The sequence below is a fragment of the Vespa crabro genome, chromosome 18 (assembly GCF_910589235.1).
Source record: "Vespa crabro chromosome 18, iyVesCrab1.2, whole genome shotgun sequence".
Taxonomy (NCBI): Eukaryota; Metazoa; Arthropoda; class Insecta; order Hymenoptera; family Vespidae; genus Vespa; species Vespa crabro.
The window spans coordinates 2,174,435-2,189,434 of NC_060972.1; the positions used below are offsets into that span (position 1 = coordinate 2,174,435).

Below are 15,000 nucleotides of genomic sequence, written 5' to 3' on the forward strand. Positions count from 1 at the left end.
GTTTACTTGTTATCAGCTATACGAGAATTGCTTTGTTTCGTTAAATGTAAAAATGTATATATATATATATATACATTTTTATTTATTTTTATTTGTATATATATATATATATATATAAAAAATAAAAAAAAAAAAATGAAAATGAAAGAAACGAATATATCTATTCTTTCTTTAATTTTGCATTATATTATTCTACTTTTCACTTTAATATTTTTATTATTAATGATATACAAAATGTCCCAATGGGGAAAAAGTATTCCCCGTTTTAATATTATTATATTAAATCTATTTATAATCTATCTATTATGAATAATTAAATTCTTCGATTTCTCCTTCCTCCTCGCCCAACGCCCCATGAACATTTTCATATATTTCATTTGCAATAGAATCGTATAGAGATATACGATAATGTTTTATCAATCCGACGGACAATTTTAATATATATATATATATATATTAAAAAAACAATTTTATAATATTGATTAATTAGATAAATATAATGTCTTTCATTCAATTGAAACTAAAGAGAATTTTAATTATAATTAAAAATAAATAATATTTATTAATATTGATAAATAATAAAAGAATAAGTTTAATAATTTTAATAAATTTTACGAATTTAACTTGTAAATAAATCAATTTTTTTTTTTTTTTTTTTTTTCAATAATTCACTAATACCCTTCGATCTTCTCTTTTCGAAACCTTTCGATTAACGCATAATTATTAATGTTAAAAATAATTTAATATTAATATAATAATAATAATAATAATAATAATAATAAGTTAAAAAATTGCTTTTTTAACAGTTGCAATTCTTATGGAATTTCGATTTTTGTTAGTTGCATTCAACGAAGTATCAAAATTAAGAACTCACTTTGCCGCATGTTTCATGCCTCATGCGGAGTAAAGGGTAGGGGAAGAAAAAGATAGGGTAAAAGAGAAAGAGAGAGAGAGAAAGAGAGGGAGGGAGGAGGAGGGAGAGAGGGGAATACACTTTACACAGTTAGATGGAATTTCAGAGATAATATACGTAATAGGAAGACAGCGTTCATACGGTAGCTAAGGCAACAAGAGCGAGGTTGAACTATCTTTATCGCTTCGAGGCAGATACGAGCATCCGGTTTTAGCACTCACTTACTTCCACACCCTCCTCTTTCTTTCCCTTAACTTTTACCTACCACCCCGGTTTCTCGTCTTCCTCTCTTTTTTCATTCTTTCCATCTTTCTCTTCTTCCTCGAATTCTTTTTCCTCATATCTGTAATCTTCACTGTGACAAATATTCGTTTTACGACAATTTTGCCTACGACGTAAAATACATCGTATGTGTCCGTATGTATGTGTGTGTATGTATGTATGTGTGAGTGTGTATGTGTGGTATATACAGTGGTATAAGTAAGTATTTATATTTTATTGTAAAAATACGAAGATAATGGAAAATATAAAAATAAATTTATATTTATATCGAGATCTTCCGATCATAAAATTGCTGTTTTATTTATATATTTTTTTTTTCTTTTTTATATAGTCAACGTCTAAACGGTAAATCTCAATAATGTAGATATATATATATATATATATATGTATATTATTAGTTGTTATTTATTATTAATATTGTTAGTATCAATTATTATTGTCATTATTTATATAAAGAATAATAAATCACATTTTATGTTTGAAAGTTACATTTAAAAATCATATAAAAAAAATCATATATTACATACCATAGATTATTTATGATATTTAATATTAATTTATAATAATATTAATATATATGTATATATATATATATATATATATATATATATATATGTTTTTTATTAGTTATATGTATAATATTATTTCTATATCAAAAAATATATCTCAAAATATACATATAATATTGTAGATTATTTCATCGTAATGATTATTATTATTATTATTATTATTATTATTATTATTATTATTATTATTTATTTTTTATTATTTATTATATATATTTATTAAGTATTATTATAAAATTTTTATTATTATAAAATCTCGTTAACTATCAAGATTTAATAATTAATAATGATATTTAATTATTCATTATATTATTGTCAATTTTTATTATACAATGAAATAAATAAATTATTATCTTTGTTAATTGAAAGAAATATATTTAAGTAAAAAAATAATTGAAATATCTAAATTGCTTTCTCAAATTGATAAATAATACATTTTCTAATAACAATAAATTATCTAATAAAAAACTTAAGCTTTATGACGAGTAAATAAGTACTTTCATAAGTTATAATAAATAGAATATCTAGCGTCATCTAATGGGACATCTTTGAACTTTATTCACATTTAGTCAATAGTATACCATCTCTCCGCTAGAGATCAGTACAATAAATTCGATGATAACGAGGATTACTAGGTTACCATCTATATACTTTGTAGAAAAAAATGACGAACTAAAGTTTAAAACTAATACAATTTTTCATATTAGTTTACGCACATATATATATATATATAATATAATATAATATATTTATATATATATATATATATACATAAATATATTATAAAAAATCTGATAAAAAATTTCTACGATTTACAACTTAAATATTATTAATTATTATTACTTTTAACAAAATCAATTTATTTACAAGTTAAATTCGTAATATTTATTAAAATTTGTTAAACTCATTCTTTTATTATTTATCAATATTAATAAATATTATTTATTTTTAATTATAATTAAAATTCTCCTTAGTTTCATTTGAATGAAAGATTTTATATTTATCTAATTAATTAAGATTATAAATTATTTCTTTATTTATTTTACGTACTGTACCGCTCTCTCTCTCTCTCTCTCTCTCTCTCTCTCTCTCTCTCTCTCTCGTCGTAATAAAATTTTCAATTAAAAATTTATTAAAAAAAAGATTTATAAGTGAAATTAAGAAAAAAAAAAAAAAAAGAAAGAAAGAAAAGAAAAGAGATAACAAAAATAATAAGATCATAAAAATTCTATTCAATTTAAATTCAATAAAAGTATCTTATTCTATGACATACAATTTTCTATAAATTTACATAAATATGTAGAATCGTATTGTAGTCTTATTAATCGTAAATCTAGTCATACTAATAAACGAAGAAACTCCATCGATTGGTCGACGTAATGAATGCGTAATAATTATCAGAAAATCGTTCAATGTCGTGATCGTACCTGACATTCACTTTCGTTGGAAATAGGGTTATTGTACTCTCTCTCTCTCTTTCTCTCTCTTTCATTCTGCGTTGAACAATATATTGTGGGGGTGTAATTCTACAATAGCGTTAATGCGCATGCGCGTTGACCGTTGTCCACTTAGAAGCGTTCGTCCCTCATTCTCTCTCTTTCTCTCTCTCTTTCTCTCTTTCTCTCTCTATTTCTCTCTATTTCTCTCTCTCTCTCTCTCTCTCTCTCTCTCTATCTCTCTTTCTCACCGTTTCAATCCACCTGTGTTTTAACCTAAGCTTTTCCACCTGCAAAACTCTGTAACATTAAAACCGAGCAACATCGAACAATTTCTTTTTCATTTTGACGTCTCCGAAGTAATGAAATAGAAGAAAAGGAAAAAAAAAGAAACACACGAAAAAATACAAGGAATTGAAATACTAGAAGAGAGTAAAGTAAGTGAACATAATTTTTTCTATAGTATACGTACATACTGATACATGGTGATACATGAGGGTGAACCGTGTCTAAAGATTGATTAGAAATCGTTTTGCTTTCAAAGTTCTTCTTCTTCTTCTTCTTCTTCTTCTTCTTCATCTTTTTTTTTTTTCTTTTTTACGTGAATTTTTTGTAATTCTCATTTTTTCTTTCTTTTCTTTTTATTTCTTATAGTACAGTCACATAAGAGCACTTCGTATAATTAGATTCATTCATAATATCTCATATAGTTCATATAGTTCGTATAATTTTCGAAGAAATTTTTACTATCTAATCGTAGTATATTTGCACTGTCACACAAAGTGTGTTTGATTTGTGTGTGTGTCCGTGTGTGTTCTGTATGTATGTTCTAAAAGTTTTTATTTTATAAATAAAAAAAGAAAAAGATAACAACTTAATTATCAATAATTTATTTATCCTCGTTACTAGACACCATTTTGATTTCGAATATTTTTATTTTATAAAGAAAAAAAGATATTATATATATATATATAAATGTACATAATATATTAAATTAATTAGCCATAAAAGTAAACAACTGCATGTAAACGATTGAAATCTTATGAATTATCAATCCAAATTGCATGGATTTTTTTTTTTTAAACGAATAAGCGAAACTTTTTGCAATTGATTTTCAATTAAGCTTCAAACTTATTCGTAATAGTTCATAGAACGAAACTAAACAAATTGTTTCGTTTTAATTTTAACGATTAACTTTCCTTGTATAAATCTAATTCATTATCTTTCCATTGAAATAAATAAATATAGCGATACAGAAAGAAAAAAAAAAAAAAAAAAAGAAAAGAAAAAAGGATAATGAAATTGAAAGATGGCGATATTATTTTATCTTATTTCTTGTCTTTTTCTTTTTTTTCTTTCTTTGATAAATATTTTATTGTACAGTCCATAGAATAGAAATGTCATATAGAAGGAGAAGAAACCAAAAAAAAAAAAAAACACACACACACACACACACACACACAAAAGAAAAGAAGAAGTGAAGAAAAATCGATAAAGGACGACGATTATTTTTTTTTATTTTTTTGCTTTCCTTCTTTTTCATTTTCCAATAAACATTTTCATTCTTTTTATTAATAAACGATATCTCTACTTGTATATATTATTTTTATAAATGTACAGAAACGATGTTCATAATGAATTGAAAAATGTCATTGTTGATTTTGGACAAAATAGACGGACCTAATGTATATAATCACTTCTTCTACGTCATACTTTGGCTACTTTAATATCGATTTTCTGTTCGAAAGAAACCGCGTATAACGCGCGTGACACTTAACATAAAAAATTTACACCTTATCCAAGAATTGTCATTTCGTGTCGCGCGACACATTGAACGTGTGAACTTTATCACAGACTCTTCGGGATTTAACTTTTTCTACAAACTTAAAGGATACAAAATTTTCGATCGAAGTATATACATACCTATATAAATACCTATATACATACCGATATCACATACTTACATATATATATATATATATATATATACAGTATGTATATATTTTTAAATCAAAGAAAGAAATGTCTGAAAGAGTGCCAAACATGTAGCCTTTGCAATCCACCAGTCTTAACTTTTCGCGGATCGATATCTTGCGATTATGACGTTAAATTCAAGGTAACACACGCGAACACACATACACACACACACGTGCGCACGCACACACACACACACACACACACACAAATCCACAAACACACACGCAATTAAGTTTTATAGCCTTACCTTTTTCCGCATCGCTACGGCATCGCTAAAATACGTTTTTTTTTTCCTTTCCAATCTATCTCGTAAACATTATTGTTAACAATACAAATCGTTAATACAATATACGGTCACACTTATTCAAAAAAAAAAAAAAAAAAAAAAAAAAAAAGAAAATCTCACTAAATGTCAATTGATACGGATAGAATATAATCGTTAACACATCGATACGGAATGATTGATCTTTCGTTGGGATAGAAATAAAAAAAAAAAAAAAAAAAAAAAAAAAAAAGAAAGATAGAAAAAAGAAAAGAAAAAGAAGTATGTGAGTTTGCAAAATTCCAAATTACATAAATAATTCATTAAATGGATTAATTAAAAGACTGTCCCTCTCTCTCTCTCTCTCTCTCTTTCTCTCTCTATGTATCTATCTATCTATCTTTATCTATCTTTCTTTGTCCTTTTGGTCATTCAGCGTTTCGATAGTAAAAGAGCAAAAAAAAAAAAAAAGAGAGAGAGAAAAAAGAAAAAAATCGATCGAAAAACGAATCATAGTGAAATCTCGTCCGTATGGTATACTTGATATAATATATTATTAAAAAGAAAAATGATCAATGTCGGGATACTCTCTTACGTTTCTTCGTGGCCTTAGCATTCACTCGCGTTATGTTAATGCCATATGTGAGCCCGCTCGCAAAGAAACCCTTTGATCTTTTTTAACCGTTTAAATTTATTGGCAAACAAAAGATCTGGTTTACTCGGGCAAATTTTCGTGTTAGGAGAGGATGTTCGCTAGATTGAAGAACGCCTGTCAGTGCCCAACACCGAAGTGCAACTTTCATCTTCCAGGAATGGAGAAGCCAGAATCATCTGCCGACGGTGCCAGTGCTATGGATCTTGAAGACAGGGATCCAAATAGTCTTAATCAACATCTTCAGGTTAATTTAACAATTTATTTCATAAATAATTTTACGTTCGTACGATATAAAATCTCACGATTTCAAAATAATTAATATTTATTCATTCGTTCGTTCGTTCGTTCATTCATTCATTCATTCATTCATTCATTCATTCATTTATTTATTTATATATTTTCATTTCGAAAAATTAAAACGATGAATAAATGAGACAAATAAGTGATACATTAAAATAAAATATAAAGGATTAACATTTGAACGCAGTCATTTTTTGCTTTTCTTGTTTTTCTTCTTTTTTTACTTTTTTATTTTTTTTTTTTCGTTATTTTTTAGACGAGCTTAATGACTTTTAGTTTTTCTTATGGGACATCCTGTATTCCCTTTTCTTTTCTTTTTCATTTTTTGTTTTCATTTCTTTTTGTTTCTTTTCTTCAATGTTATCAGACTCAGCTCCTTTTTTTTTCTTCTGAAACATGTGAGAGTATTTTTGTCTTTTTCTTTTTTCCTTTCTTTTTCTTTTTTAATTAAAAGGATAAATAAATAAGAGATTAAGAGATAAAATTCTTTACGGTTCAACCGTTCTAATGAATGATTATTTTATTTATTTATTTTTTTTTCTTTTTCCGAGAAATTTTCAACAATTCAAAAAGATCAAATATCTAAGAATATAAGATCAAGAGAAATTTTAAATAGTTTAAATTATACAACGAATGATTTTTTTTCTTTTTTCTTTCAAAATTTTGTTTATATATAAGTTTGCTGCTTTTTGCCGAGTAAACACAAAAACTGTTTTAAAAAACAAAAGAAGAAAAAAGATATATATATATATATATATATATATATATATATATATATATATTTTAAGAGCAAGAAATAAAATAATTATTAATTATTTCTTACGAAACGCGTAGAATCCATTTTCCTTTATTAAGATAATTGATTAAAATATCTATTTGAGTGATTAAGAAAAGTCGAAAAAAGAGAGGGGAAAAAAGGGAAAAGCAAAAAAAGAAAAAAAGAAGAACGTACAGAACGTTCGATGAGAAAAAAAAAAACAAGGTCGATTAAATTTTTCAATTTGAAAGGGAAGTCGATCGTTTTTATTTCATACTCGTTTAAAAATATTTCGCTAACGATATCGAGGAATCATTTTTTAATATACTTTTTTCTCCTCTTCTTTTTGTTTTTTTTTTTATTTTTCCTTTTTATTTCTCTTGGCGCCACTGCATCCCGACACGACACGAGTCCATTCACGTGATTCCTTTGATTTACGAATAAATCCGCGTATAAATGAGGTGTAATAAAAACGAAAATAAAATTTCAAGAGGACGAAGATATTAACGCGATTCTTCAAAATCCTTTATTACTCTTTTCTCGTGAATCTTTGTGAATAGAAAATTATTAATAATAATAATAATAATAATAATAATAATAATAATAATAATAATAATAATAATAATAAAAGAAAGAAAGAAAAAAAAGTATATGTTGGTTTTACGAACAGGTAATGTGGGACGACGTGATCGGCGAACCGGAAGGCATTCGAAGTCCGGAATGCGCTTGGCGCTTGAGTGGCCACTGTTTTCGCCTTTCGAGGGGTTGCTGTTATATATTTCTCTCGGTCTTGGTCGCACCCTTGCTCGCACTTTGCCTTGGCTTTACGTTCGCCTGCCTTGCGTTCGAGGTAAGCCTTTAGTCGATAATATGTTCTTCTTTTATTTCTTTTTTCTTTTTTTTTCTTCTTCTTCCTTTCTTTCTTTTTCTTCTTCACGTGTCTATTTCCTTTCACGCTCTCTCTCTCTCTCTCTCTCTCTCTCTCTCTGTCTCTCTGATCGATTTATACGGTCGTTTGTGTGCATCGATTTCTTATCCATGTGTATATATTATCTCAAGTATGTTTGCAAGGGATATAATATTATCATCCATCGTTCAGTATAAATTTATTTAAATCATTCATCGATCGTTAATATTTTTTTACCTTCGCCCCCCCCCCTTACCCTCACTCCACCCCACCCCCTCCTGCTCCTCGATCTTCTTTATTATTTAATTTTTTCAAAATGGAAAGAAAATTCTTTCGAAATTTGGAAATTTCTTTTTGTCTCTTTTTCTTTTCTTTTTCTCTTCTTCTCTTCTCTTTTAATCAATCAATCGAAATGACTTTTCGAACGTGACGTAAATGTCGAACAAACGGAGCAAAGGATTTGAATCCTTTCAAATGATCTTGATTGAATCTACATTAAATTGCAATTATTTCTTTAAATATTCTTCTTCTCGTATTAATTATTCGAAAAAGATTTCCTTTCAAAGGTAATCCGGATGTTGAGAGAAAGATAAAAGTCACAAGATTCTATCCTTTCGAAAGTTAATAAATATTGATTTTCTATTTATTTACGACCATCGTTTGACTTTTTTTTTTTCACTTCGAATTAATTAATCAAAAAGTTTCCTCTTTCTGTGAGCAAAAACTCGAACTTTAAAAACGGACAACAAAAACATGAAATTTTTATGGTTACGCAAAGTGTATTTATTTTAAATCTCGAATAAATTGCGACCTTTGTACAAGCTTTATTTTATTATAAATAAACGAAAAATAGAGATTTTTAAGCGAGACCGGCGCATCAATCAAGATCGTTGAATTTTCTCTCCCTCTCTCTCTCTCTCTCTCTCTCTCTCTCTCTCTCTCTTTCTTTTTTTCTTCTTTCCTTTAATTAATCAATAGAAAATTTTTTTGTACGCAAATCCCTTTTTTATATTTCATGGAAAGCGATATAAAACATACGACAATTTTTTTTGTATTTCCATTGAATTGTAATATTTATTTAACTTCTTCTTTTTCTTTTTCTTTTTTTTTTTTCTTTTTTTGTATTTACATTAATTATCCTAAAACTATAATCGCATATTGAACTTATTGGATCACTCATTGAGTAACGATCTTTTATGAAATCTTATTTCGTTTGAATTGATTAATTTATAATTGTTATTATTAATACATCCCTTCCATTCCTTCAAATGTTTTATTAATATCAGTCAATAGATATCTAGTCTATATAAAAATGTGATCAATACATTAAGTTAACGTAGCAATCTATATATCATCTGTACTTTTTTTAGCATATATGGTGCGTCGCTCCCTGCCTTCGAGTATGGAAAATAACTTGTGCAGCTACGAGAAGCTTCTTTACTGCTTTTGTTCAAGCAATCGTTAGACCTGTCGCAGACGCCACTGGATATCTCTTTAATAATATACGCGTATTAAATCAAAAATTACCAGATGGTCCCGAAAAAAAGGACGATATTCTTATAGTATGAGAAAACATTTCCAAGTTTTTCATACCGTTTTCTTTTAACGCATTACGGACAGATTATTAATATATATATATATATATATATATATATATATATATATATATATGATATATTATTAAATATAATTATTATATATAATATTTTATTAAACAATATATATATATATAAATATATTATATATAAAAATAATATTTAATATTAATATATAATATATATTTTAATCCAGACCGATTATAAGTCTCTTGTTATAATTATTGATCATTGATCATTGATCAAACATACGAATTATTGACGTAATAATAGATGAAGAAAAATAATTTCAAAATATTTAATATAAAAAATACCTCTCTCTTTCTCTCTGTCTGTCTCTCTCTCTCTCTCTCTCCCTTTGCAATAAATAATAATTAGTAATAAAATGTCTGATCCGCAATGTGTTTAAAAAAAAAAAAAAAGTGAACGATCCGTCCAATTTAGACTGCCGTGAATATAACAAAATTCGATTTGACAATGGAGTATTATTATCTCCAGCTATTAAAAAATATAGAAACATAATTCATGTAACATTATCTTAACGATATTATGTGTATATTTTATATTAGAGAAATCAATTTCTTAATCATAGATCGGGGAAAAAAAAAAAAAAAACCTTTATACAATTTTATCGCACTTTCGTCGAATATTTGTATGAAATTATTAAATAAAAGAAAAATAGGAAAAAATTTCTAATTTCAACATCGATTAATTTCAACTCTAAAAATAACAATTATAATTGAAAACTTTGTGTTTTCTATCTTCTGATAATTTCTACGTGTTTAATGTCTAATTTTTCTAATCAATTAAAAAAACATTTCAAATACTCTCGCGTCACTTATCATTTGTATAATAAATAATCGCTATATAATTGTAATCATTAAGAAATGCGATATGTATATAAATTAATTCGATAAAATAATTTCTTATGTTATCAAATAAATCGACGATCTATTCATCCATTGTATTCTTACATGTTAAAACAATTCTTCCGTGTGGAAAGATGAGATTGATAAAAAGAATAACAAAAAAAAAAAAAAAAGAAAAAAAAAGAAAAAAAAAAAAGAATAACAAAAAAAAAAATTAAACAAATAGATAGATAAATAGAAAAAGGATAAATAAACAGAGACGGGGCCGAACGACCGATTTTTCAATTTATATGTATGAGATAAAGAGATTTTGTAATATTTAATGAAACTCTTAAGCAACGACGTAAAAGTAGATCGTTGTATGATAATACATCGGTAAGATAGATCCCGTTCGGAAGTCAGAAAGTTCAATGATAAAAATAAGTAACGTTACTAGAATTGTCAGAGAATATGTATCTCATTTATCGCTACTGTGTGCGATTAGATACGTGTCGTGCATATAAATTAAGAAAAATCTGAACAAAATCATTGATCTGAAATCAACTAGTCAGTTCTTTAACGGATACTCGACAAGATGGTAGTTCGCGTACAGACCAAATTTTTTAAGTGTATAAATTTATATAAACAAATTTTAACCAGACGTATCCTTTTCGTAACAATTTATAACGATTATATTGCTTTAACGCGTCACTATATAAAAAAAATGATACCGTAAACAAAGAAATTTTTATATATATATCATCAGACAAATTTTCTGTATTCTCCATGACGATAAAACATACGTAATCAGGAATCTCTGTAATTTCGTGTCTACAAAAAAAACGTAAGTCCGTTCTTAATAATTTCATATCGTTTTTTTCTTTTCTATTTTTCTTTTCTTCTTTAGAACGTTTCATTGTTAAATAAAAAGAAAATTTAAATAGAAGATAAAGTAAATAAAAATATCTTTTCTGTCGTGTTGTCCATGATACATTATTAATTTGTCATTGTGCCTATAGATGGCAGAAGTTATCGGTTAACGCTCAGTCGGTAACGTCACTGTCTCCTATAATTTATATATTTAATCATATTATTTTTTGTTTTCTTTTCTCTTTCTCTCTCTCTCTCTCTCTCTCTCTCTCTCTCTCTCTCTCTCTCTTTCTCTTTCTTTTTTTTTTCTTTTTTTTAAATCAAATTATTCATCCAGATACACAGTTCAAATGGGACGATCCGTTCGATCTCGAGTCTCAATTAACACAGGATGAGATTATGATAAGAGATCAATTTCGAAATTATTGTCAAGAAAGATTGATGCCCCGTATTATCGAAGCCAATCGTAAAGAACATTTTCACAAGGAAATTATTAAGGAGATCGGTTCTCTTGGCATTTTGGGTTGTACCTTGAAGGGTTATGGAGCTTCAAATGTATCCTCGGTAGCTTATGGACTTCTTGCTAAAGAGATCGAGTCTGTCGACAGTTCTTATAGATCATCGATGTCCGTACAATCGTCGCTCGTTGCCGGTGGTATATATGCGTACGGTGATCAAACTCAAAAGGAACGATTTCTTCCAAAACTTAGTAAGTTATAATAATCGGTTTACATTATTCAACATTAATTTAATTTTTAATTGATTGATCTTATAGTTACCGGAGATTTAATTGGATGTTTCGGTTTAACCGAACCCAATTATGGTAGCGACGTTGCAGGCATTCAAACTAGAGCTGTATATGATTCTGATAAAAAAATTTACAAATTGAATGGAAGCAAAACATGGTAAATATAGATGATATTAGCAATACATGGATGCATGTTTTTAAAATAAAAATAAAAAGAAAGAAAAAAAGAAATTTTATATATATATATATATGAATGTGTGTGTGTGTGTGTATGTGTGTATATATGTGTTTGTACAACAAATAAATAATCTTTGTTTTATTTAATATATTTTCTAATAATAGGATTACGAACGCACCTATAGCCGATATATTGATCGTTTGGGCAAAATGCGAGGATGAAATTATTCGGGGATTTATAATCGAAAGAGAAAAAAATCAAAATCGTTTGTCCACGCCGAAAATCGAAGGAAAATTTTCATTGAGAGCTTCCGCCACTGGGATGATACTGATGGACAATGTCATAGTACCCGAAGAAAATTTATTACGGAGCGTAGAGGGCTTGAAAGTTAGTTCATTTACGTTAATTAATGATTACGATTTATGATATTCAAAATAGAAAGAGAGAGAGAGAGAGAGAGAGATAAATATTGTTTATATATAGGGACCGTTTAATTGTTTAAACGATGCTCGTTTTGGTATATCCTGGGGTGCATTGGGAGCAGCTGAAACTTGTTTTAAAATAGCAAGATCATATACATTAGAAAGATTACAATTTAATAGACCTTTGGCTGCTAATCAATTGATACAAAAGAAACTGACTGATATGATGTGCGATATAGCGTTTGGTTTACAAGCATGTTTACGGGTTGGAAGATTAAAGGATGAAGGCAGGTACGTTAAAGTATCTTAAATTTAATCTAAATCTGATTAAATCGATTCACTTTTAATTTTTTCTCTTTGTTCTTTCTTTCTTTTCTTATTTATATGTTCTTATTTTTTCTTTTTCTTTTTTTTTCTCTTTTGTTCTTATTTTTTATTTTTTTTTTTATTTTTGATAATTTTCTTTACACGATAACGTTATCTCCGTTTCTTTTCAGGATTAACCCCGAGATGATCTCTATGTTAAAGCGAAATTCTGCTAGCAAAGCGTTAGAAATTGCCAGGACCGCGAGAGACATGTTAGGTGGTAATGGCATATCGGACGAGTATCACGTCATTAGGCACGTGATGAATCTCGAATCCGTTAACACTTACGAAGGTAGGCAGGAGAACATTTTGACGTTAAAATATAGTCCGTTTAAATCGATTATCGCGTTAAGATTAATGAAACGTTTAATATCGATGACTCCAGTGAAATTTTATATTTTCCTGACGTTACTCGCGTTAAAATCCAAATGCTAACGTACTTATCGTATCAGTAGATTATTAACCCTCCACGATGTCTATTTATATATAATTATATCTATTATATATATATATATATATATATATATATATATATATATATATATATAATCGTGTATGTGCGTGTGTGTATATAATTGTTGTTGTTGTTGTTGTTGTTGTTGTTGTTTTATTTTCTTTATTCTTTTTTTCTTATTTTTTTACTTCGATATAGGTACTTACGACATACACACTTTGATACTCGGAAGAACGATCACCGGATTAGCCGCCTTTGCTGGATAAGATATTTTCCTCCTTGTTATTTCAGCCAGGAGATGTAAGAAAGTAGGTTCCACCTTTAAAAACTGTCGTAAAGTTATTAATATGTCTTTTTTTTTGTTTTTGTTTTCCGTTCTACTTTTTCTTTTTTTTTCTTTTTTATTTTTGTTTTCTTTTTTCTTTCTACCTCTTTACCTTTACTTTTTTCTTTTTTTTTTTTTTTTTTCTTTTTTCTTTTTTCTTTTTTCTTTTTTCTCTGACGATAACATCCTTTTGGTTTCTCTTTTTTAAACCACTACTCGTAACGAATGATATATTTTCCTCTTGCTGTTGTTTTTTTTTTTTTTCTAAATTTAATCTAAATCTTTTTTTCTTCTTTCTCTCTTTCGTTTGTCAACAAAAAAAAATTTATTATACATTATCGCTTTATATTATATGCGCTCATTTAAAAGAAAATATATTTATATGAGAAATAACAATTGATTTATATATCGACGTAGACGATCCATTTCAAATTTTCCCGAATTAATTACACTAAAAAACGTAATTGAATAATTTATTATTGCTTCTTTATTCGCCATATTCATTTCTTTGAACAATATTTTTGTCAAATGGCTCGTTATACTCTTAAGTTTTACTAATGACGACAATTTTTTCCCTTTGGCGAGCCATTTTTCATTTCCCTTTCTCTTTTTCTGCTTTAATTTTCCTTTTTCTTTTTTTTTTTTTTTTTTTCCTCTCTCTAATAACTTCAACGTATACGACGAAATCACAGGAGTCTCTCAAAAGCGTTAATATCGAGTACGTATAGAAACGATGAAAATAATAACAAAGAACACGATGCAAAATTTTCAAACGTAAAAAGGATTGTCAATGTTTTATCACGTATTTTGTTTTTCGAATAAAATTACCTGTTGTATATGATTATTTTTCATTTTTCTTTTCTTTTCATTCCTTCTTCCTTGTTTCTTTTTTTTCTTCGTTAAAAATTAGATAAACCATATATATATATATATATATATATATATATATATATATATATATATATATGTACGATCATCAGTTTTGAGATAAAATGTGTTCGAATAATTAGAGAAGTATGGGATACAATAAATATTTCGAGAATACATCGTATTACACACTATGATTTACTGGTCGAAATGATATTCTAAATTAAACTATTATTTACAGTCGATAAGTGTGATCTAGCTGTGCCTTCTTT

The 15,000-nt window shown here is 27.1% G+C and overlaps 2 protein-coding genes across 4 annotated transcripts in view; both read left to right on the forward strand.

Moving 5' to 3' along the window:
- Positions 1-9,667, forward strand: part of LOC124430379 (caveolin-3-like) — a 12,071-nt gene extending 2,404 nt beyond the window's left edge. Inside the window, exons 1-4 of one of the 3 annotated variants that reach the window (XM_046976846.1) lie at positions 3,046-3,634; positions 6,177-6,335; positions 7,819-7,998; positions 9,426-9,667. In XM_046976846.1, the coding sequence (XP_046832802.1) occupies positions 6,183-6,335; positions 7,819-7,998; positions 9,426-9,623 (531 nt within the window). In that variant the 5' untranslated portion in view covers positions 3,046-3,634; positions 6,177-6,182 and the 3' untranslated portion in view covers positions 9,624-9,667. Of the gene's footprint in view, positions 1-3,045; positions 3,635-6,176; positions 6,336-7,818; positions 7,999-9,425 lie in introns of those variants that run through there. The other 2 variants (XM_046976848.1, XM_046976847.1) reach the window with 2 other exon arrangements.
- A 1,059-nt stretch (positions 9,668-10,726) lies between these two features.
- LOC124430340 (glutaryl-CoA dehydrogenase, mitochondrial) lies at positions 10,727-14,705 on the forward strand. The gene is made up of 8 exons (XM_046976728.1): positions 10,727-11,160; positions 11,310-11,342; positions 11,706-12,077; positions 12,144-12,273; positions 12,459-12,681; positions 12,778-13,007; positions 13,214-13,374; positions 13,735-14,705. Exons 1-8 carry the CDS (start codon positions 11,094-11,096, stop codon positions 13,800-13,802), a joined length of 1,284 nt encoding a protein of 427 aa, XP_046832684.1. The 5' UTR covers positions 10,727-11,093; the 3' UTR covers positions 13,803-14,705.
- The last annotated feature ends 295 nt before the right edge of the window (positions 14,706-15,000 follow it).

Bases quoted from the DNA above. Each gene is read 5' to 3' on its own strand.
- LOC124430340 (XM_046976728.1), top strand. From the start codon at position 11,094: ATGGTAGTTCGCGTACAGACCAAATTTTTTAAGTGTATAAATTTATAT. The intron at 12,274-12,458 runs GTAAATATAGAT...TTCTAATAATAG, and splicing joins TTGAATGGAAGCAAAACATG to GATTACGAACGCACCTATAG. The intron at 12,682-12,777 runs GTTAGTTCATTT...GTTTATATATAG, and splicing joins GGAGCGTAGAGGGCTTGAAA to GGACCGTTTAATTGTTTAAA.